Source organism: Aulonocara sp. 'chitande type north' Nkhata Bay, linkage group LG12 (assembly GCF_057382095.1).
Source record: "Aulonocara sp. 'chitande type north' Nkhata Bay isolate Kocher_YH1m ecotype deep benthic linkage group LG12, A_spYH_male_GT1.1, whole genome shotgun sequence".
Classification (NCBI taxonomy): Eukaryota; Metazoa; Chordata; class Actinopteri; order Cichliformes; family Cichlidae; genus Aulonocara; species Aulonocara sp. 'chitande type north' Nkhata Bay.
Genome location: NC_141355.1, coordinates 33,218,594 through 33,243,375, shown reverse-complemented (window position 1 = coordinate 33,243,375; position 24,782 = coordinate 33,218,594). Strand labels below are relative to the sequence as shown.

The 24,782-nt window shown below is 39.3% G+C and overlaps 1 protein-coding gene across 1 annotated transcript; it reads left to right on the top strand.

The window, feature by feature from the left end:
* The first annotated feature begins 585 nt into the window (after window positions 1-585).
* On the top strand, window positions 586-23,688 carry castor1 (cytosolic arginine sensor for mTORC1 subunit 1). Its single transcript, XM_086315215.1, has 9 exons — window positions 586-1,616; window positions 7,561-7,631; window positions 11,382-11,575; window positions 12,159-12,294; window positions 14,371-14,494; window positions 15,009-15,119; window positions 16,295-16,377; window positions 16,941-17,035; window positions 22,655-23,688. Exons 1-9 carry the CDS (start codon window positions 1,459-1,461, stop codon window positions 22,724-22,726), a joined length of 1,044 nt encoding a protein of 347 aa, XP_086171341.1. The 5' UTR covers window positions 586-1,458; the 3' UTR covers window positions 22,727-23,688.
* The last annotated feature ends 1,094 nt before the right edge of the window (window positions 23,689-24,782 follow it).

Sequence of the window (24,782 nt, the reverse complement as noted above, 5' to 3'; positions counted from 1 at the left end):
TGTGATAATGCTCCTTTGTGCAGCTAGGATGCAGCAGTCTGTCACTGAAGGAGCTCTCCAGTTCTGCAACAGATTCATACATGGGGTGGGAGACACTGCCCAAGATTGATTTATTTTGGCCAGAGTTCTTCTGCCTCCTACCACCTGCACTGGGTCAAGGGGGCATCCTAGAACAGAGCTGGTCTTCCTGATGAACTTATCAGGGCGATCGTCCGACTCTTGGGCGATCGTGGCTCAAGAGTTGGGCGTTCGTCTTGTAATCGGAAGGTTGCCGGTTCGAGCCCCGGCTCCGACAGTCTCGGTCATTGTGTCCTTGGGCGAGACACTTCACCCGTTGCCTACTGGTGGTGGTCAGAGGGCCCGGTGGCGCCAGTGTCCGGCAGCCTCGCCTCTGTTAGTGCGGCTACATGTAGCTTGCCATCACCAGTGTGTGAATGTGTGTGTGAATGGGTGGATGATTGTGTATAGTGTAAAGCGCTTTGGGGTCCTTAGGACCAAGTAAAGCGCTATACAAATACAGACCATTTATCCAACCACTTCCTTCCAGCTGTAGATAAGTTGCTGTTCCAACAGACAACACCACAGAAGATGGATGATGCCACCAAAGAGTCAAAAAAGCTCTTCAGGAGCACACCCTGCACTCTAAGAGATCTCAGTTTTCTCAGCAGGTAGTCTGCTCTGACTTTTCCAGTAAAGAGTATCCGCGTTGTGACACCAGTCCAGATTATTGTTCAGGTAGGGGTACACCCAGGTACTTATAAGAGTCCATTATCTCAATGCTAGTTCCCTGGATGTTCACTAGTGTTGGTGTGGTTGATCTGAAACCCATCATCAGCTCCTTGGTTTTCCCTACATTGATCAGTAGATGATTCTGCTGGCACCAGGCCACTGTCTGTACTCTGGGTCATCCTCAACTTTGATGAGGCCTGCTATGGCAGAGTCATTAGAGAACTGTAGATTTCAGCATGAGTAGTTGATGGAGGGGGGAAAGCAGCAAGTAATTATACTGATATTGTTTTGTTTACACTCTTGTGAAAAAAGTGTAAATAATTGTAATAATAGTAATAGTTATAATAATTGTAATCTTTTGTTTTAGTTGTTCATTCAAATCCGCTAAATGAACAGAAACTATTATGAGAATATTTGATGGCTTTTATTTTTGAAAACAAAACCGGAAGTCGTCACAGCTCGTTTCACACACCCTGCGTGCATGTACCAAGCATCGGCATAAACCTGTAGCTTTAAGAGGAGGGGGCGTGTCTTTTCTAGGGCTGTCCCTTTATTTGAATATACAGTAGTTAAGCGGGGCTGGCGTATGGTTGCGTCCCATGTTTTTCTCTTTTCTGAGAGAAGCACCAGCGTGACGTGGGTTTTTTTATTCGGCGGAAATACTCATGACCTATGTCTCTTTAACATTTGAATGATATCATCCAGCTAGGAAGGCGTCTTCTCCGCCGCATGCAGAAACAGAGCAGTGGAGAGGAACTGCTCGCAACCAGAAATATGGACTTGCACATATTGGACCACAGGCTGAGGGTCACCAGTATATCCAAGAATGGTCTGGTGAATTTCACACACCCACTGATAAAGCTGATATTTCTCCGGAACAGGACACGGTAAGGAGATTCGTTGATCGGGCCAGATGGTCATGTCGCTTTGCTTTACGAAACAGCTTTGGTAATCCAGTACGGATATATGAGATAACCTACAGCGCCTCTTCATTCACTGGGTGGCCGAGCTATTACTGGGCGATTTGCCTGCACATGCTTTGCCTCCATGAATCATTCACAACAGTGCATGTAGATGTAAAGAATTGCAGTAGCTTTTGTTTTTAGACATTCTGTTTTATAGTTGCATTTGCACAAAAATCTGCAGCATTTAAACGGAATTTTTGTGCCCTGCATACCTTTAATACGCGATTCTTCCAGTGGGCACAAAATCAGCTTTAATCAAACTACTTCAGAAGCGTGCAGTACCGTTGTGTATTTTGGTTGGATCCCGTCTCTCCGAAACAAACTTAATACATGACATCCTGCGCTCGAAACCAACGTTCAGCCTGCAAATTTTTCTCATCTCACCCAGGCATTAGTACCAGTTTTCAGCTAATCCCTGGATATCCCTCCATTGTTATGCAATTGTTTATTCTTGCGGCTGGCCCACATATAAACGACCAAAAGAAGAGATCGGCATCTGTCTTCAGACCACCATGATATAGGCCGTGCGGGGTTCAGCTGCAGCTCTCGTGTTGAGTAACAAAGAACCTGTAAACGACTGTCTAGAAAGCGCTTCCTTATGTCATCGCCTTTCTGGATTCTGAAGTCTGTACATCACACCATACTCTGAAAGGTTCTTATGATGTACCTTATTTTGGCTTCCTCTTAAAAAGAGAGCAACGTTTTCATTATTTGGGGCAGATGGGCAGTAAAAGTGCATCCTTACAAGACCATAGAGAAGTTACATCTAACATAAATCCATATGTCAAATGCATCTCTGTACATGCTCGATTGATTTCATCTGTACTTGGTTGAGTATTGGGTAATGGAATAAGTTTGACATGTTCAAACTAGACACACTGTGTCATGATGACTTATTCTACAGTACTGTAGAAAGTAAATAACATGTCTCTGTGAATAATCATAGATGTGTGGGATTTGTGTGAGGAAGGCATTGGGCAACCGGTTAACAAGAAAATCCATATAAATATATAGTTACTTTTAAAAACTCACTTGAAAGGTATAAACATTTTTTGAACAGGTTTAGTGAAGCATTCAGTATATGTTTAAAAAGTAGGCGAAGCACTGAATAAACCAGAAAGGGCATTTTGATCATGCTTTGGAGTTATGTCACCATTGTTTTTCCTGTTTCTTTTTCCATGAGCAAGAGGGATTTTTTATTTTTTCCACCTTTTGGTCAAATACTAGGTGATGCGGAATGGGGAGTGGTGGTGAAGTTTGTTTTTAGTTGCTTGATTTCAATCGGGGAGCAAAAACAAGCCTGATTGCTCCGGGACACTTTTAGCCATCTCCCTTTTTCAGGCCTCTGCTATTCATTTGTGAACAACTCCCTGTGCAAAGCGATTTGAACGCAGCTCTGAGCAGAATTTTAAGGAGGTAATCACATGTGGCATAGTGGATTTTTCTTCAGCGTCCATTCGCGTTGGAGCTTACTATGTCTATAGTGCAGAGGCTAAAAGTAGTGAAAGGAACACTTTTGCCTTGTCTACAAAAAAATATTCATATGACGGAATAAAGTTTGCACTATTAGCTACAATATTACTCTGTAAATGTCAGTGTCATTACCAACTTAAACATAAATGTCAAATACTCTGTTTTGCAGAATATAAAATATCAAAGTTATCAGTGAATTCTCCTAGAATGGCTGAAAAAATGTGCACCTTGAGCTTCTAAGCCATTCTAGTCTTATTAGTATTCTGGTTTTGTCTTTAGTAGTTGTTTACACTTTGTAGGTAGAGTAATAAACAAAGCTCAGCATCAGCTCAATATATTGTTCTTCCTGAATTGTGGATGTAGCCCCGCAGGCTCCACACAGTCCTCCTTTCTTCTCTTTGGCAGCTAACTAACAAGAGCATGGGTTGGAACAATACTTAAGCCGAGCCAGAAACCCGGTTGGGAGTTTTCCACTTGTCTGCTTCAGTGATCCGTCAAGGCTGGGGCTCCCGCTCCTCCTGTTTACAGAGGACTTCCCACACCCCGTACCCACCCGCCTTTATGAAACTGGGGGGGGGAGAGCCCGAGAGAAAACTAGGAATCTTGTTTTCATAAGTTGCTAAGGTAGTAGACAACTTGTCGTGCTGTGATCATAGGACTTGAGTCGCTTGAGGCTCATTCCTCCCCCTTGAGCATAAGTTTTCTGTGTGCTTATCATGTTTTTTCAGCTGGAGCATCAGTTGCAGGCCCAGTGCCGTCACCAGCCCTCACTCCCTAAGTGCTGCTACCACCCGTTGTTTTGTGCAGCTGGATCAAAGTCCAACCTCTTGTGTGCTTGGTTTTCATCTTCCCCACTTGGCCGCTCCCTCGCTACCCGTTGCTTCCTCATCTCTTCTAGTTATTTTCATCTCCTTCTCTCAGTGTTCCTTCTACTTCAACAGAAGCTTATTTTTCCAACCCATGTTACTGGATGCTGTACGAAACATGTTTGGGGCACTGACTTTGCTTTGCCACTGTAGATTCTTTGCCTGAATCTACAGTGGCAAGCCTGCAAATGGATCTGTGCCACTGGTGTCCACCAAGTTATGAACAGCAATAACTCTTTTTGTTGAGCAGATTTATTCTTTGAAGGAAGCTGAAAGAAAATATACTTTTTACTTTTTCTACAACAGTAGACGTCAAATTGGATCTTCCTTTTGACTTCATAAGAGGTCCTTGGCTGTACTGACTGCAGTTCTGCAGTCTTCATGTGACCGCAAAAACAATGCAGTGCAAATGGTTTTCTAGCTTTCTTCTTAGTGCATTATAATGCATAGATGTATAGGTGAAACATCTGTCTTGCATGTACTTTGCAAACAGGAAACCAAATATGCACACTTGTTTCACAGATAGTTCCCTCAAACTGTCAGAATGTTGCTGAGCTGTGGCTTACTTGGATGTACAAAGTCAGTCTTCACCCTCTGCTCCAAACGACACAGCACATTCATTTGTGCACTAAACGTTGCCGTTTTTACTTGCAGGAAAGCTGCTTGACATACACTAGCTGCAGGAAACTGCTTGCTAGGGAAGGTGAGGGGTCAACAGGAAATGAGAGATGTATTGTAACACAATTGGCTGGCTGAGCTTGCTAGCAAAGCCGGTAGTTACTGTTAACAGCATTCTCTCTGCCTCTCTTTGTCTATGTGGCGTGATTGTCCCATTTCATGCCAGGGATTACTTTTTGCTGACTCAGGAGTTAGACTGTCTCTCTCAGGTTTTGGCTGTAGTAGTCTAAGCTGACTGATAAGCAGAGGAAGAGGAATGTATCTTCAGCGACATTGTAAGAATACAGGAAAATCGCACTTCCTTGTTAGGGTTTCAAATGAAACAAAGAGATCTTCGATTTAGAAACTGCTTTTAGGTTCTCCATCACTAAAAATAAAAACACTCGCTAATGAGGCCCCTGCTATAGCCTGACTTCTTTCTGGCAAAACGTGTTTATTATCCCCCATTGTTAATCCACCAGTTATTAGCAGATATCTCCCTTTTAAGGGTATAAGTATTAACTAGTTCTAGCTAAAATCTGGTTCCATAATTGCCAGTCCATCTAAATCATATGCTTTCAAGCTTATCAAATCCTTTCAGTGCTGCTTTTCTGACACTTGCAGAGGAGCACAAAATAATGACATCTGACCTGTGGCAGTGGAATTTGCACACCTGAAGTTTTTTTGTTTGTTTGTTTGTTTTTTGTTTTTTTAGGTCATTGATCAGTTGCTTTGGTCTGCCATTTGCTTTTGTTGTTTTGTTTTTTCAACACAGGACATTAAATAGGGACCAAATATTGACTTTAAAAAATCAGTGTTATGAAGAAGAATCAGTAAAAATATTGGTGTTTAATGAAATTCCAGAAATATCAACCCCTAATCCTTTGTTGCTTTGTATACTCATAGGGCACTTCATTGGGTGTACCTCTTTGTCCCTTTTGCCTTCAGAACTGCTGGAAGCATTCCTCAGATTTGTGTCCATATTGTGACATGATAACATCATACAGTTGCTGCAGATTTGCTAGCCGTACATCCATGATGTGAACTTCCTGTTCTACCACATTCCAGAGCACTCTGTTGCATTGAGATCTGGTGAACGTGGAGGCCATTTGATTACAGTGACCTCAGTTTTCAAGAAACGAGTCTGAAATTATTTGAGCTTTGGTGGTCATAGAAGGATGGACATGATGAGCAACAATATTTAGGTAGGCTGTGGTTTTTAAATGATGTTCAGTTGGTAGTAGAGGGGCCCAAAGGGTGCCAAGAAAACACTCTCCACACCATTACACCAACATCATGAGCCTGAATTGTTGATAAAAGGCAGGATGAATCCATGCTTTCATGTTGTTTACACCAAATTATGCCATTATTTATCCAAAGAACTACCACTCACTGGATATCTTCTTTTTTTTTTTTTTTTTTCTGGGAGAGAGCGTTGTGGGAAAATTCCTGTAGATCAGCAGTTTCTGAAATATTCACATTTAAAATCCCATAAATCACCAATCTTATGCTCTGTTTGAACTTGATGACATTGCTAAATACATACACTTACTACCAAATTATTGGCTAATTAGACATTTGTGTTGATTAGCAATTGAAAAGGTGTACCTAATAAAATGGTTGGTAAATATATATGCCAAGATTTGACTCTTCAGTATGAAGTTTCAAGTTTATCTATAGCAGCCTAGAAGACAGTGTTTACTATCACATTGCATTCTGTGAGACAAACATCATCAGCTGAGCTTTGAAGGACAGAGCCAGGCTACCTGTGTTTCCATCCCCAAGTCAAGCTTGACTTCAGAAATGTTTGATTGTAAGTGTTAGAAGCCCTCCAGTCCAGAATGGCACCAGATATGAAACAAAATGACAACAGTTTAAACTCAACACATCAGCAGTGTGAACTGTGGCTGTTTTTCTTTTTAAAGAAGTGCAAATCTTAAGTCTAGCCTGGCCAGTGAAAAACGAAACCCTGCTTTGTTTTGTCAAAGTTCATATTAATGTTTAAGTAGACAATAGACAGAGTTATGCACAGATCAGTTCTATCAGCTTCCCTTTGTATTCTTTACTTGTATGTTCTTTGAGAACGTACCAGATTGTTGAGTTTTTTTTCCTCTGTCAAACCACACAAAATCCTATTGGCCTAGTGTTTTTTTTTTTTTTTTTTTGGTTTGTTTTTTCACAGAGACACCATTCAGTAGGACTGAACATGAGCCACTGAGTCTGCCTTTTTACAACAAATAGCTCAAAGCTTGGTGAAGAGATTACAATAAATTGTCATCAATGTTCTGTCTTGTTTCATACCAGCTGCTCTTTTCTTCAAAAATTGTTAACCCTGTTGGGCTGTATCAGCAGGCAAAACGACACCGTTTTCAAACATTTAATGAAACTCACACTTTTTTTTTTTTTTTTTTAAAACAAGCTTCAAGAAGACCATAAAGATGTAAACTGTTGCCTATGGTTCATCCAGTTGTGAAAAACAGATTTAATTATAGATGTGTATAAACAATCTAGTGACTTTTATAAGCTCACATATCTCCTTTTAAACTGTGCTGCCCAGACATTATTTGAAAGGAGCGTTTGTCAGCCAAAGCAGTGCCCCAGTTTGGTATGTTTCCCCTCCATTTGCTATAGACAATGGAGTGATAGAAGCATAATATAGAGCTTTAGGCTTGTGATAATTAAAGGACATCCAGTCCTGAACCCCATGTACATATTGGTGAAAAATTCCATTTACTTGTTAAAGGAATATATTGAACCTCCTTTTGTTGGTTGCAAATGAATAACATGGCCTTTTTTCCTGTTTCTCTTTCCCCTATTGTCATCTCCTACTTTTCATTTTTTCTAATTTTGTGCCTCCTCTCCTGTTTCAGATGCAAGTTCTTTAGTCTGACTGAGACTCCAGAGAACTACACAGTTGTCCTTGACGAGGAAGGATTCAAAGGTATAATACCCTTGTTCATTTGCATTTCTATTTGGCAGGGGGTTATGTTTCCACATTTTAGTACCAACTGAACACTGTGTGCAGATATCGATAAATGTGTGCTATGTCTAATCTTTGTAGCATATCTGTTTGTCAGCCAGCCTTATCAGAAGAAAAATAATCTACCAATAATGTAAAAATTTAGGAGAAAAAGAGGCAAAACGCACAGACACGGTCTGATAAACAATGTAAGGAAGCTACTGCCGATTCCAGTAAAAACACGATTTGGAATTAGTATGTATTCTTGAATTGGTCCACAACATAGGGCTGTGTTGTTTTAGCGGTCTAATGTTGCTTCCTTCCCTTCTTGTTCAGCCTCACAGATATCACACGGTAGAATGGTTGTAGACTTAAAACTGTGGAGATACAATGAGAAGAAAACAAGTCTTGTAAACTTAAATTATGTCAGTCGAGCAAAAAAAGTGTTTTTCGTGGCCTCCCAAAGAGCTTATGCAACTTTGCCATACTTCCAGTTTCACAGGAGATGATCTAATTTATCTCTGATATCAGTGAAGGAAAGAAGGACTGACAGTATAAAGCATCACTAAAGTGCTTTAAACTCCCTGCCACATCTTAACAATACATTCATATAGAACTTTATTCTACTCACTTTAAGCACTTTATCAACCCGACAGCCACGGCCAATTTAGATTTACCAGTGAACCTTACATGCACGTCTTTAGGATGTGGAAGGAAGCAGGAGTACCCAGAGGAAAACCCACAAAGGAACCCAGCCAGGGTTCAAACCAGAGACTTTCTTGATGTGAGGCGACAGTGCTAACCACTCCACCACATAAGGCTGTTGTCTTTGTGCAGAGTATAATCTGTTGCATACACGGACAGGTAGTCCATGGACGAGTCGTCGTTTGGTTTGCCTAGATGCCTGCACAGAGCCTCACACTTACCATCTGATGATGAAATGCACAGCACCACATAACCTACAGTGGTCTAATGCAACTTTCCGGGGGGAAAAAGTTCAGCTTATTTTGCTGAACTTAGTAGAAGAAGTAGAATCTTGTGTAAAAAGTAAAATAAATTGTTAGAGCAATTAAAAAAGGAAACGCAGCAATGAACTTTTCCAGACATCACGCAGAGAAGGTGTGTGTGACAGCACCTGCTGCCATCTCTAGTACAAAGTCTTTGTAATGTCAGAACGAGCCCGTGTGAATCTGTGAATAGACCAGTTGTCCAGAGAGTTCAGTGCAAGCGAATGGACGTCATGTGTCCTGCCTCTTACATGCTCTACCTAGGCACCACCTCTCAGCTAAACCATGTGAAGTGTTTCAAGTAGTGAAAACAAAATCTCCCATTGTGTTCTACTTGTGAGAAAATCCAACTTTAGACAATGCCTGGACCCGATTATCGCAACATTGTTGAAGTTCATTTGGAAAAACAACTTTCTGATCCCATCCAGTGCTTTTGCTGCCATTTTTGTCTCGTCCTTTAACACAAATGTAGTTGTTAAAGGCATGTACCGCCTCGGGGTTCTCCATTACTCTCCTCTCTTGCTCTCCTTCTGACGGAAAACCTATTTTAAGAGGTTAAAGCTGGTGTAGTGAAGCCGCAAGGGGCTTCCTGTGACAAATTATGGCGACCAGAACATTGCTTCTTTTGAAGGGTATAAAGAAACAGAAAGGGGAATATTCACTGCAGGAGGTAGACAACATTTAGTAATGTTTTACGTTGTGAAGGTTTCCCGAAGTTCAAATCAACGTGCATGTCAAAAAGTATTCATGGATGTGTTTTTGTTTTTTAAATGTTTATAAATAGTTTGAAAGGTTTGGCATAAAAGATGAAAAGTTACAACATGCAATTCCCAAGCTTGTAACCTGAGTATCTCTGCCTAAGCTGTTATTGCACATGAACTCTGGGCAGTCAAGACATTGTATTCAGTTGCTTTTTGTCACAAAGCAGGTTTATGTAAGAGTGCTGCCTGGGTAAGGCGTGCCCACAGAGTTGCTGTGAATTCTTCTGACATTTAATGTTGCTATTACGTGGGCAGAACGTTGCAAGGACTGAAAGTAAAGACTACTTGGCGTATGATCTAACTGCATTGGATATATGTGATCTTGCATAAAGCTCATTGTGATAATGTTGAGAAAATTTCAGGGGTAGTGTGAATTTGTGAAAAATCTAGACTGTATATAAAAGATGGTTGTAGCCGCCATGAAGGTGGGCTTTTTGTTGTTGTTGTTTTTGTTTTGGTTTTTTTATTCTCACTGTTGAAGCCCTTTGCATGATTGCCTCCACCTTCTTTTTGTTTTTTGCAGGGGGTTGTAATTATATTTGAACAACAGGATGAATTCCTTATGAGCTATTGCTAGTAAGCCTGGATGGGTGCATTGTGCAAACAGATGCCTGCTTTTTAGCATTAAGTAACATAAAAATATAAGGAAATACAGTTTTCCACTGGAGCAAACACTTAGATTGTCTATTAGACAGCTGATCATACGGCAAGCCATATTAATTTTGATATAAATGCAAAATAGCTTTAGAGAGTAAAACTTTTGGGCTGTAAAAATTGTGTGGGCCCCGCCTCAAGTGGCTACTACAGTTTTCGGCACTTCCACATTAGCCCCAGAGGTTGCCACTACCAGTTAAGTTACAGACATGCGTTGCGAGGGATCATCTATTTTAGCTTTGCCCCATAAAGGCACTGGTAGTAAGTCCCACTCTATGATCAAGCACTTGCTGTAGTGCTGCTCACATCTTATTTCACTGCTGGCCGTTTGCGGTGTAAATAGCGGGGACATGTTAGGTCTCTGTGGCAAAGGAAGAGAGAGCAGGTGGGAGAGAGAAAGTGTGGGTTCAGTGTAAAGAGCAGAAAAAGCAACAGGAAGTAATCTTTTAACACCGCCTCGTTTGCAGCCTCACAAAGATACAGATACATCAACAGCAGCAACATTTTAAGAATCCACTTTGCTGCACTTGATCCTAAAGTAGATTAAACTGCTACTGTTTGTGGAACTCATGACTGATCCTCTGAGAAGCTGTGCGGTTGCTCTATTAGAATTTTGAATATTTATCAAATGTAAAATATTTACACAACATGTACGCTCAGTGTGTTTTCAACGGCTATGCTGCCAGCTGCAACTTCTGAAAGTTTTGCACTTTTTTTTTTTTTGCAGATTGAGCTTTATGAGAAAATTTGCTTGGTTTCCTATTAGTGTGACAGTGGCATCGTTATTATTTTCTTATAGATAAGTTCTTTTTTTTTTTCTTTTTTTTTTTTTTGGTAAAACAAAAACATGGCAACAAATGTAAATGGAAGCCACCATGTTGGTAATTTTTAAACAGCATCTAGGCCTCTTAAGTCAAAGCACTTCCACAAAAGTAGGACAGATTTTCTTAAAAAGTGAATTATTAAAATCTGTGGCACCAAGGCAGTCCTGAGTTTTGAAATCTCTGCTTAAAAGTTCCAACACTGCATCCTATCAGTTCATCCCAACCCCAAATTTCTCAATCTACAGAAACCCCCCCCTAGACTCGCCATGAAGGGAATACTGAAACATGCAACATTTTCACAGCCTGAGTAGTACATCAGCAGCATTTTAACAGTATTAATATGTAGTTGGGTCCTGCTGGACATTGAAATAAACACTAGCCAAGGGTATTCAATTAATATTAGCCTTTTTTTGTTTTCTTTTTTAATCTATGCATCTTTTTGTTTTTTTGCTTACCAATCATCTTTACTCTTATTTGTACCCTTAGAGCTGCGGCCCTCTGAGCACCTCCAGGTAGAGAGCGCCATCTGGCTGCCACTCAACGTGGTCTCTAATGGCAGTGCCTCCAGCAGCTCTCAGGCTGTTGGCGTGACTAAGATTGCCAAGTCGGTCATTGCACCCCTTGCCCAGCAGCATGTCTCTGTTTTCATGCTCTCCACTTATCAGACTGACTTCATCCTGGTAAGCACCATCTATTTAAATCTGCAAACATTTTTTTTTATCCATTTTTATTCTGCTTGATTACACTCCAGTCTTATTAGCTTCCACATCGTGTTTAATTAGCCACTCTAAACTATTCACGGTTGTATAATTTGGATCAATTTTTTTACATTCTAAATACAATTTTAAATGCATTTTTTTTTTTTAAAGTCACCCTGCAACTATGCACTGAAACCTTTTGCTACTACTGAGTTTTGCCAGATAAAAGAAGCCTGTGTTTGCATTTTGTCCATTCACCAATTTGGCAGTTAAGGGATTAATCCTCAACAGTGCTGAGGACACTAAAAAGTTACATATTAGATGTGAAAAGTGTGAAGTGGGCACAAATACATAACACCTTGACAGATGTTTGTGTCAGCAAGTATATTAATGTCTCACATGCTGCTTGAGCTCAGGTATTTCCTTAAAGTGAGCGAGTGTAGTATCCTGAAACAGCATGACATTATAGACAAATGAAATGCTTATGGAGGAGGTGTTGCATATGTTTAATCGATAAGCTGTCTTACTAGTGATGTTTATTTTCAACAATTTCTTTGTTGTGTAGGTGAAAGAGAAAGACCTGTCTGTGGTCGTCAGCACACTAGAGGAGGAGTTCAATATCTATAAGGAGGAGGGAGGAGAGTCTGTTCCTGTGCATTGTCAGGATGTTTCCAACGGCCTCCACAAGAACGGCAGAGAAGGTACAGGTCACAGGGCTATTTAGTATGGATTTATTCATTGATCCAATTTGTCTCAGAGGAAGTACGGACATTAAAATGCCAGAGCACCACGTTCACTAAGGCCAGTGTCATCAGGTGACTGTTTTACAGTCCAGGTCACAAATCATTAAACGACAACTGAAGAATGATTTTATCTATGGAAAAGTACTTAAAAGCAGTTTTTTTTTGTTTTTGTTTTTTTCATTCCACAAGCATCTTATTTTAGAAAAGTCTAACACATGCAGTAGTGAGTATGTAACGCTAAGTTATTTAAGGACTAGTTTATGTCAATGGATGAATTTACTGACTGACGCGCAGAAGAAATAGTTCTTTATGGAGCCCAGATGGTGTGAATGATGAGACCAAAAACTGCAATGTCTTGTACCAAAAATATATTGAATAAATAGGGGAAAGGGGAAATGGAACAAAATAATTAACACAACACACAACGTAAATGTCCACAATTAAATAATAAATCAGTGCTGTGATTTTTCTGTGCAAGAGTCCTTTTGCTAAGAGTCCTTTTTTTGGTCCTTTTCTTTTTAAAGTTCACTTTTAAGGTATTCCTCCTTAGGGTCCAGCTTCATACAAGGGGGAAATATGTCCGTAATCCAAAGACGGCTAAGTGGGGGGAAAGAAAGAATGGTCCTACCGGCTCGCCACTTCAATATGAAGAAGATCAATTCAAAGAGGGAAAAAAAAACCTGACCTGTAGGTCAGAAAAATGTCCATTAGCACATCAAGTTCAATTCAGTTTACCGGTAAAAAAAAAATATGCTCTTCTGCAAGTCTAGGTAACAATGCAAATCATAAATCATCATCAATCAATGTAAAACAGTTAAATCATTAATCATCTTGGCTACGTAGCTTAATCTATACATTCCAGTAGCGTTCGCTACAAACAATACAAAAACAACAATAAAGAAAAACAACTGTCTAACAGACAGCATAGCCGAATTCAAGGCAACACATAACAATAATCTTTCAATCGCACTTTGTTTCAAAGTAAGCCCATTAACATGCTTAAGTAAATAAAAGTGTTCAAAAACAGCGGTTTTTGAACCGGAGTTCTGCTTGCGGTGGGAGCGCTGCCGCACAAAGTCATTTTTTAATCGCGAAAACGATCGGCTGGTTACTGACAACCAAAGGTTGAAAGATATTAAGGACACTTACCGCTGAGTTTAAAGTTTAAAGATGAATTGAGGGGAGAAAACGCTTTGTTTTCCAATACCGCTCTAAATGCCATAAGCTCACAGCCACAGCAGGAGTCGAACCCGGAAGTATCCCTCCACAGCCGGTTTTCAGAGTTGCCGCGACATGGAAGGAGCCAATCAGAAGAGGGACCTCAAATCAGCTGACGTGGGTCATGTGACAGGGAGTAGTTGATATGGGTTACAAGTACACTGCAAATATTGTAGCAGCTTCTGCTGTGAGCGGTCTTGCATTCTCAGACTAACATTTGTGCAACCTTACACAACTCAATTTGAATGTAAGGCAGCCATGTGAGCCCATGCAAAGTCATTATTGATGCAGCCGTGTCAGCGCTGGCATCACTGCTGTTCTTTGATATTTTATAACTCAGCAGTGCTGCCACGATGCTGTACTGAAGAAAGAGAAAATGCTACAGAGAGAAGCGAAGTCATGATTGAAAAGACAGCAACCAACTGGGACTTACAGCGCTGTGCAAAAGCCTTGACTAACCCTCATTTCCTTATATTTTGCTAGGAAAATGTGAAGTATGTGCAGTGATTTATTAAAACATGCACAGTATTTTAGGCAAAAACAGAGTTTGTACAATATGAATGAGCTTGAAGGTCAATATACACGTAGAAGCTGAAAAGCTACCACATTATTATTTTTTTTTTACTTTTGTTTTTAACAATAGAAAACAGTAACAGAGTAGATCCATAGATCAACAAAGATCCACTGATAAAAGGATTTTTGTCTTAAAAGACAATTTATTCTCTAGAAAAATCTGAAAAACCTGTGCGCAATGCCCATTTGTAGTAGTTCCAATCCTTCCCATTTTTACGGCTAACACTGTGCTTGTTCTTGCAGCCATTCAGCCTACAGTTCACCCGGTTCTGATCCCAAAGAACCAGTTTTGTGTCATGTCCCTGGATCCCGATACACTGCCGTCCATTGCCACTACACTCATCGATGTTCTCTTTTATTCCAGCAGGTGACGTTTTGTTTTTGTTTTTAATCACTTCACTGCAATACCTGTTTTAAAGCACAAGGTGGCAGCAGAAGACTCAAAGTAGAGTTCAGTTCAGTCAGTTCAGGCTTTTTTTGTTTTTGTTTTATTGATGGTAATATGAATTTATTTCATTTTTTTTCTTTGCAGCATTGCTTTGATTGTGTTTATATTACCATTAAAGTGAAAATTTATAAAGTATTTTTATTAATTTTAGGACACGCTTGATATGAAAAAACACTTGTAGCATATTTTATACTAAATCTAGGCTGATAAAGACTGCTTTTATTCTGCATACATATGTTTGTTTAACATGTTTTCACGTATAATTCTCCTAAAGTAAGACCAACATTTTTATTTATGACTTGCTTTTTTGCTCTGTGCTTGACAACCGTAATAAATGTGTGGCTGACGCAGTTTGTTATTGTGGTGTCCTTATTAAAAATTAAAAAAATGTTACTGTCTTTCTGTCACATTTAATGTGTTTCCTCCTTTTCAGTCCTAAAGAGGACCCCCAGCCAAGTCCAAGCCAGGATTGTGTTAAATTCTTCTCCTTCTCCCTCATCGATGGATACATCTCACTGGTGATGGACACTGAGGCTCAGAGACAGTAAGCAATCTAAATTTCCCACACTCTTAATTTACTTCATGGTTCTTTGCTGGCATCTATGACTTTCTTGCTTACGATGTATGAACAGGTATAACCCCTCAGGTTCTCTGGCACGAGTTATTCCAAAGTTCTGGATTAAATCTTTAAGTCATATGTTTTTGCCACTGAACAGTCAGAGGACTTGAGAGCCGAGGTTATTAAAGTTGAATAAAACTAAAGTAAAGTCAAAACCATTTTAGCTAGCTAAAATAAAAATACACTTAAGAAAATGTTTCAACTAACTAAAATGCTTTTATGAAAATAGAAAAAAGACAAAATAAATAAAAATAGACAGGAATTGACCTTAGTTTTAGTTACTGTCAGTCTGGATAAATCTGCCAACATGGCCTGCCTGAGAAGCCTTTGTGAACATTTATTAGTGCTTGCTGATGTCTTCATGACTCTTAAGTCACCTGCCTTTATAAAGTGTTTGAATTGTTAAATCTATGACTTTCCAAAGTCTTTTAGGATTAAGTTCAGAGGTTTTAGGTTTCATTTTACAAATTGTCTAAATAATTTCATTACAGATCATGAAGGCAAAATATATTTTCGAGCCCTTTAAAAAGAAAAATCCTTATTTTAGTATATTTGTTGTTTAATCTTCGGGTGGCAGCCAGAGCATTCTCTGGCAAGAGACAAAGCTTAGTTCATGGTTCAGTCCCCCACATAAGTAAACCCACATAAGTAAACTCATGCTTGATGAATCCAGACATTTCAAACTGAGTCTTATTCTGGCTTATAAATTGCTCAAGTTGCTTCATGTCTGAAGTACTTTGAGCTGCACATGAATAGGTGCCACATAAAAAGTTTGCTTACTTGAGTGAGTGCACTGAAGGCTGCTTTGAGTTCATAGCAGGTTTTCTGTCTTCTTAATGTCTCAGGCACAACACAGCTCATGTTGTTTGACGCTGCTCTATTTGATCATTTTAATGCAGGCGTTTTAAGCCAAGTGTGGACAATTTAACCTCATTGAGTCCAAAAAAATATGAATATCAAACTGAACAGCAGTTGTTTTGATGTTTTCTCAGCTCACTGCATTGCTGCTTTTGCAGTATTTTATCTGGTGATTGCTACAGGATGTTTTTCCCCGCTACATTTCTGACGTAACAAATCAGCGTTTGATTTGTGTGCTCCAGGTTTCCGGCCGATCTTCTCTTTACCAGCTCTTCCGGGGAGCTGTGGAGAATGGTTCGCATAGGAGGACAACCGCTGGGTTTCGGTACGATATTTTACTCATTCCTCAAATGTTTCAAAATCAGCCATATGTGTTATCAAGAGGTAACTCTATGCATTTGGCTGTATCCGTCTTCACTTATCTCGACAACCGCAGATCTAGTCCACTTCCGATTTGGCAGGTAAGTAATTAGGAACTTGGTGATTGGTGGAAGTAAAGACTACTATGCTATCACACTTTCACAGCGACTTGTAGTTTGCCTGTCAGGCAGTTGGATAAATGTAATATAATATAAATTATACCTATGGGGAAAAAACCCTGCCTTTAATTGTCCCCAAACGGATGTTTTACTGTGCTGACCAAATTAGCATACCTGATGGTTGAAGCCACTTTTACTTATCAGGTTTTTAAATGCTTAACAGACTTATGATTGATTTGATTTACCATAATCTTTGTCACCAAAAACTTGTTCTGTCAACAGGAGAATGAAATGAGCAGGCAACACTGTGCTCATTAAATTTACAAACAGCTGAACCCTCATTATTATTTTTTATTTCGCTTGATTATGATTGTGCTGCTTATTCTCCTTCTCTCGTTATGTTTCATAGATGAATGTGGTATAGTTGCCCAGATATCGCAGCCTCTCGCCGACAGTGACATCTCTGCCTATTACATAAGCACCTTCAGCTTTGACCATGCTCTGGTGAGTCCAGCATTTTGATCACCTTAAATTATGAACAGTCTCAATCTGACATGTCATGGGTTATGCAAATAAATCGAACAGATCACATTTGTGATTAATAGATAAATACGCCACACAAGCTTAGCAAAAGTATAACGTGTTATGACGCAACTAGGGAAATGTAATGTGTATACTGGAGGTTTAACTTATTCTGTTATTAGACGACAGCATGGAGGTCAAAAGATTAATGTGATTGGGTAACATCCTGAAGAGAAATCGAATCAGCAAATCAGTGGAAATGCAAATCACTTCTTGTCAGAGTTAAGATTAAGATTAAGCATAAAAACAGGATGCAGATGTTTGCCTTTCGAGTTGAAGTCACAAACTTTGTGTTCAGTCAGTCATATATGCTGCTAGTAATTCGATCATATAGATTCAACTAAGTCTATAATGTGAATCGTTATTCAGGCTATGGACCACGATTCCATCTTAAAAGACTATTGTAGGGTCAGATCCCAAACCCTATAGGCTAGGCTGCTACACTTTTTGCTTTGGATGCTTAAAAAAAGTGAAACTTAACTCAGTTTTATATCTCAGTATCATTTTTATTGTCTAAAGACTTCAGGTTTGGATCTGTGTCTTTATGCACAGATAAAAACCAAGTGTTGGTCACATAAATGTCATTCGTGGAAGCATTACTCAGCATGCTTAAACTGGTTGACTCACTTAAAGGATATTTTGTGCAGTATATTTTTGGATATTTAACATTTAAGTGAAATTTATAGAGTCCTATATTAAGTCCTATATTACACTCTCAAAGCAAGTTTGTTTTTCTTTCCTCCACAGTTTATTTTAAATTCAATGTACCGTATTTCCCGGACTACAAAGCGCACCTGAATATTAGCCGCACAAGCTAAAATCAGGGGAAAATCCTGTTTTGTACATACATTAGCTGCACCTGACTAAAAGCCGCAGGTGTTTCAATGTTGACTTATCAAAGGGAATTGTCAGGAAAGAGATGGCTGTTTGGAGACACACCCCTTTTATTAATATTTTGAAAAACAAGTTATGGGTACATATTTGCATAACTTTTTAGGAATATGTACAAGTAGCGGTAATTACGAGTACGAAACATGTACTGTGCTTCATAAATGAGTAACAAATGTAGTACATAACAATAACCTACAGCACACCAGAAAAATAGATTCGGACTACCTTTTAGGCTCAGGTGCAGTGACACGGCTTTAACAAGAAGAAAAGTCAGTCATTCACCACCATCTTTCTCTTCTTCCTGCACTCTAAAACCACCAAAGTCCTCTCCTCCAGTGTCGGAAACAAACAGACTCAGGATGGCTTCGTCATCCACTCTCAGCTTCTTTCCTTCGTTGTCGCTTTCAAAACCAAACAAATCCTCGTTGTCAGTGTCAGAGTCGAACAGCCTCAGAAGGGCCGTGGCGGTGTCCTCCTCTCCATCATGCAGCAGTCCAGCCCTTCAAAATCCGTTGATGATCATGGATGTTTTCACACTTTTCCACGCTGTCAGATTCCACCGGTGGAGTTGAGCATAACTTGCTTTTCGCAAGTTTATTGCCGCTCGTCATCCACGCCTCCCGCTGAACGGGTAGCGCTACTTTGAAGTTTGTTTTTTCGCGCTACTTTTACAGCACTATGTTGCCTGGCGGATGGACATGTGACCAACATACCACTCTTGAACCCCGATACTGTGTGTCTGATCACATGCCCTTCCGCCAGGCAACGTAGTGCCGTACAACAGCGGAACAAACAAAACAAATCGTCTTACGATATGACAAAAATCATGGACAATCCATAGAAAAGCCGCACCTGACTAAAAGCCGCAGGGTTCAAAGCTTGTGCAAAAAGTAGCGGCTTATAGCCCGACAATTACGGTACATGTAAGGTTACCTGTCCCTTACTCAGTCTGCCGTATTAGCCTCCACACACCTGAACCTTACCAAGATGAAGGTGATGGTAGCTAAATTGACTCCAAATACGATGCTGAAACTCTGTACTTTCCATGTGGTTTGATAGCACATCAAAATTTGACGTGTCTTCAAAGGTTCATTTTGATATGTACATTATCGTGCCTGTCAAAAATCGGTTGCATTGAAATTGTGTATGTTCCAGCTTGGTAAGCAAGTTATCTGCATTATCTTGAAAATTACTAAGAAAGCTTTATCTGGCTCATTTGTTGCCATTTCCGAGAAACCTGCCTGTGAATCAACAAAACCAAGTTTCCCCTCTACATTTAGGCAAGAAATGCTTTTTCTCATGGTGTCTGTAAAGTGAGTAGAGAGATCTGAGGTAAACCACGTATGATATTGCATTTCTCTACTGCAATATTAGACTTCTTATCTGCAGCTATAATCCAAATAAAAAAAGTAGCTGTCTTGTATAAAATGTAAATGAAATGATTTGAAAACCTTAAGAATCTTTGAGAACAGTACAATAATATAATAATAAAATTATACACCAATGCAGCGCCCGGGGAGCAGTGTGTAGGGACGGTACCTTGCTCAAGGGTACCTCAGGGTAGCCGTTCAGTGGAGTCGAACCCCCGACCTTCCGATCATGGGGCAACCACTCTACCTACTGAGCTATCCCTGCCCCTTGTGTGACAACAAAGTGTTGTTTTTAATTTAATGAAATATGGTGAAAGGCCAAATATCAAACAACTAGTTAAATTGATTAGTAACATGACTGGGTATTTAAAAAATAAATACATAAACTGACTCAGTCTTTCCAGACTAAAGATGTGGAGAGGCCCCCTACTCTGTAGAAGACTGCATAGGTGAATAATTCACCAATGAAATAAATAGTTCTCAATTATTTATTTTAGTTAAAATCCTTAAAAATAAAGGTATTGAAGAGGTGCAATCTTTGGGTGCTTAAGCAGCACAGCAATTAAAACCGACAAGATCTGGTTCTGGAAACCAGGACGTCGGGGATGGGCAACTCCAGGCTTCAAGGGCCGCTGTCCTACAGGTTTTAGATGTGTCCTTGATCCAAGACAGCTGATTTTAAATGGCTAAATTACCTCCTCAACATGTCTCGAAGTTCTCCAGAGGCCTGGTAATGAACTAATCATTGATTCAGGTGTGTTGACCCAGGGTGATGACTAATACCTGCCGGACACAGGCCTTTGGGACCTGGAGTTACCCACCCCTGCAATACATGGATTAGAAAAATGTAAAAAAAAAAAAAAAAAAAAAAATCTCATACCTCCCACAAACACAGGATCAAATTTAAAGAATGGCAAAGAAAAATGCAGCGATCTTGAGCTAATTTTCATTTAGACACGTTGTCTAAGGAGCTTGGAAAGAAAAGTGTCCGGACTTCTTTAAGTTGCTTGAAGTTTCACCTCTCATCCGAGAAGCTTCTTCAATTCAAAAGGGTCAACTATGCGAGTGTACACACCCCCCCCCCCCCAAACAGGCACAATCGACGTCCTAATGATCCTCTACCTAATCACATGAGCCAAGGTGTGAAACTTCAGGGTTGACGTTTCCATTCTCTTCAATGCCCGCGGCACAGTCCAGGAATGGCAAACAAAAACAACAACAACAAACTTTATTTATAGAGCACATTTAAAAACCAGCGGTATACCAAAGTGCTTAACATAAGAGACAGAGAAGTAACACGAATATTATAAGGCCTTAGCAAAGTATCAAATATACCCACAGGTCAATGCCACTAATACACAGGGGTAATATAAAATGCATATCAAAATAAAAACATAATAAAAGCACAAGCCATAAAAAAAATATGTATAAGGAAAAATAGAGTAAGTCTAAGAGTCAGGTGCGAGCATTAACAAGCAGGAAAGGCGAGATTAAAAAAAAAAAAATAGGTGTTTAACCGTGATTTAAAAGATTGGATGGAATTGGACGCCCGGATCACAATCGGAAGGTTATTCCACAACTCTGGTGCAGCCAGGGCAAAGGCCCGGTCACCTCTAGACTTCAGCCGAGATCTAGGCTGCACCATCTTAATGCTCTGGCAGGAACATACGATTTAAGGAGTTCCTTAAGGTAGCTCGGTGCTGTGTTGTTGGTAATTTTAAATGTAAGCAGCAGTATTTTAAATTGGATGCGGTATTTTATGGGTAGCCAATGCAGGTCAGCTACAGTTATCCTTTGTCTTCCCTGGTGACCTTTATGTTTTTATCCACAGTGTTTATATGAGCAGTGAAGGATTCAACTTCTTGGGTTTTGAAGAAGACACTTTACAATCCCCTTATTCTGTTCTTATTTATGGTATGATTTATACAGTGTCCCATCTCTTTATGAAACAGGGTTATAAATTTTAAATATTTGTACAATGTTTCAATATAACATGGATGGGTGTATGGATGACGGGAGTAATAACCAAAGTCTTAGTCACGGAACACTATTGCTTTCTGTTCTGTCACTGCAATCAGGTGCTATCTTTACTCGTGAACCATAACCACACTGTTCTGTTAATAGCAAAGTCTTGCAACTTTAAGAGAAAAAAAGTAACAAAAAAGTAACAAAAAACACTTCCTGTGACGTCACAATGACGTGTGCACTTCTGAGAAATTCTTTGCATTAGTAGATAATTGCAATCCTGGAATATTTTTCTGCTATGTCATCCAGTTGTAGTATTTGAGATGTATTTCTTGCCAATGGGCACCCGCAAACAGAGGGTGTTTTGATGGGGAGTGGGGTAATGCCATCGTTACATTTTTTTTATTTTAAGAAATTTTTTTTTTTAAGAATTTTTTTTTTTTTTTTTTTTACACTGATGAAAAGGATTGAAAGTCATGTTAAACAACACAGCAAGAGGTGCAGTGACTCTTTCACATTACTGTAGAGCAAAATCATTTTAATTCAACCACACTGGAGGGTTTTCGAACACGAGTGACCCGTTTAACGTCAAGCCAAAGTATCTGGTCATATTTAAGACTTTAGTAGGCCACTCCAAAGCCATTCAGAGTGGAGGTCCTGGTGCCTTTCAGATAGTTGTGTTCCTGCATGATTATCATTATGTATTATTAGCATTATCCCCTAATAAAGGAAATCATTTAAAACTGCACTTTGGATTTACTTGCGTTATTTTTGCATAATGTTGAAATGTGATTGAATCTGAAACAAGTGTGACAAACATCCAAAAACAATTAATCAGAGGGGTGTTTTCAAAGCACTGTACGTCAGTAGTCCGTGTGAAAGAACATGTGCATATGAGATGGTGGTAGGTCAGCACCTTTCAGTGAATTTATCACAGTCATTTTATCTTTAACTAAAGTAGATGGGCCAGTAAATGTCAATTGATTTCATGGAAGTTAATCATTGTGTAAGCTCAATGTTTTGGTATTAGGAACTGTAACTTTACTGTTTTGGTTGATTCTTAGCACTGTGATTAACCTTGTCTGCATCCATATTAGGCTAATTTAACTGTAATAAAACAGTTGTTACACTACCTGCCCAGCAGAAAACACTGTACAAAGTGAGTCCAGATTATTTTTTTTTTTTTAAATGAGATAACAGAAGCAACCACAGTATTTCCATCATGTCAGCTTTATAAGATTATAACACAATAAAGCTGTTCTTTAAGTTGCCAAGCAATAAATGTAATAATACGTATTTAAATTTTTTTTTCTAGGTCCCTGAAGAGGACATAGTCAGTGTGACAGACATGCTTCAGCACCAGAGGAACGAACCAGCCACCAGCTGATTTCTGAAGGACTGATAGTTCTTGATGATCTTGGCTCTTTATGTCCTCTTGCTCCAGTTCTAACAGCTAGAGGTGTCAGGCCAGCAGAGAAGGAGACTAACTCTGTGCCTAGATTAAGACTGCATTGCCAGAAGTATTAACTACTACAAATTTGCCATGAACACCGCAAGCGCTTTTCTGTGGTGCGTGCACACAGTTTGTATGCGAGGCCTCCTGTTATACCTGTCGAGGCAGGATGCACAGGATGAGCCTTAGGGGGTCCTCAAGCTGACAAATGCACATCACAGTACACAAACACTTGAAAACGGACACAACCACACTTTAGCATTCAGTTTCACAAGCTGAAAGTTGGGCTTGAGCGTGTATAATAGACATGTATGGTCAGAAGATGAATTGTTTTGCAGCATAGACCAGAATACACTCAACACACATCTTAGTCTTCCAGTGTGGTGTTATATTATAATATCATGTCAAAGCAACAGTTGTTTTGTTTGTGAGGGAATTTTTTTTCTTCTTTTTTCATTTAAAGACCATTTGCAAGTATTGCTGTTTTCATTTGTGTTCAACTGGAAGTGTGTAGCTTGAAACGCAACGCGGTGACAAACAATCGTTTGTAATTATCATGCAAAAAAATTTTGGTTTTGACAACAGAGCTCACTTGTTCTGGTTTTGAGAAGAAATATGTTGATTCTTGTGTCAAAACTACCACAATCTCTGTAGGGGGCGACCATTTCTCCTTTTTTAAATAAATAAATAAATAATGGGTCAGCATTTCTTAACCTGAGGTCAATAACACTATGTCTTATTTTTTGTTTTTTTTTGTTTTTTTTGCACAATAAACTTTGTATCTAGCTATTATCACTTAGATCGTTTTTCGGTGGTACAAATGCATTTTATACAATTTGAAGTAAAATTCTTTTTGTGCTGCTTCAGTTAATAAAAGTTCTTTAAAATAAGTTCCATGTTGGCTTTGGTGTAAGTCATTCCAACAAGTACTGACAACAAATGTTGCTGTCATTTGTCCTACATGATGCAACTGGGCCTGTATTAAGTAGCTTTGATAATAGTTATTTATGGGAGGGGGGTTTCTTTTTGAAGAAACGGTTGAGACAGCTGAGAGGCGAAATGTGGTGTTCTTTTGGTTTTCATTTTAAGAGTATTAACAAACCTAAACCAACACACTAAAAAGTTCTTCCCAGCTGGAGGTGCAGTAGGGCTCAGATCAGTGATATTCCTGTTGTGGCTGTAACAGGAGCAATTACCTATTAAGCACATTTGTTGAAGATTTTCTTAAGTTCAACCCAAATCAACATTGAACAGGCTATTGGGCAAAAATCCTGACTGTTTACCTGCAGGAATTTGGTGTTTAAATGCTCATCGCTGAGTTTAAATTCCAAAGATGAAACCAAAGCATAGCTTGTGCGTATTTGAATAAACAATAATATTTATTAAACTGATTGTTGTCCAAAGGTGACATTTAAAAGACAAAGTGGAGGTCCCAGAATGGATCCTTAAGAAATAAAAGAAGGCTGATCTGTAGATCTCCAAGCAAAAGGGTAAAAAAAAAAGAAAGCGAGAGAGAGTCTGTTGCAGGTTTGCTCTGATCATTTTTGTTAATCACTGACTGAACTATACACCTACTTTACTGTTTTTGTAAGAAAAGTTGAAGAAAATGCGACAAAAGAAACATAACAATTTTGCTTAAGACAGCTTTTGAGCTTCTTCTACACCTCTTCTTTAAGGTTTTTCTTTTTCTCTGTAAGAGATTTTATTAAGCAACACCAGCAGCAACATAGCCGCAAACACAGCACCATGCTTTTCTGCGAAAGCAGGCTAAGTCTATTCTTGTCTGACAGGTTGGCGTCTGCGTGACGTCTTAAAGCTTCAGTCATAAAGGGAAATTTGTGGTTGGAAGTTACATAAAACCATGATGGGCAGGTAATATCGGAAAAACATAAGAGACAAATACGATTTTCTTTTTACTTGACATATACTGGATGCAGTTAATGTCCTTAATAAGACATAAATTAAAAAAAATTTTTTATCAAACCTATTT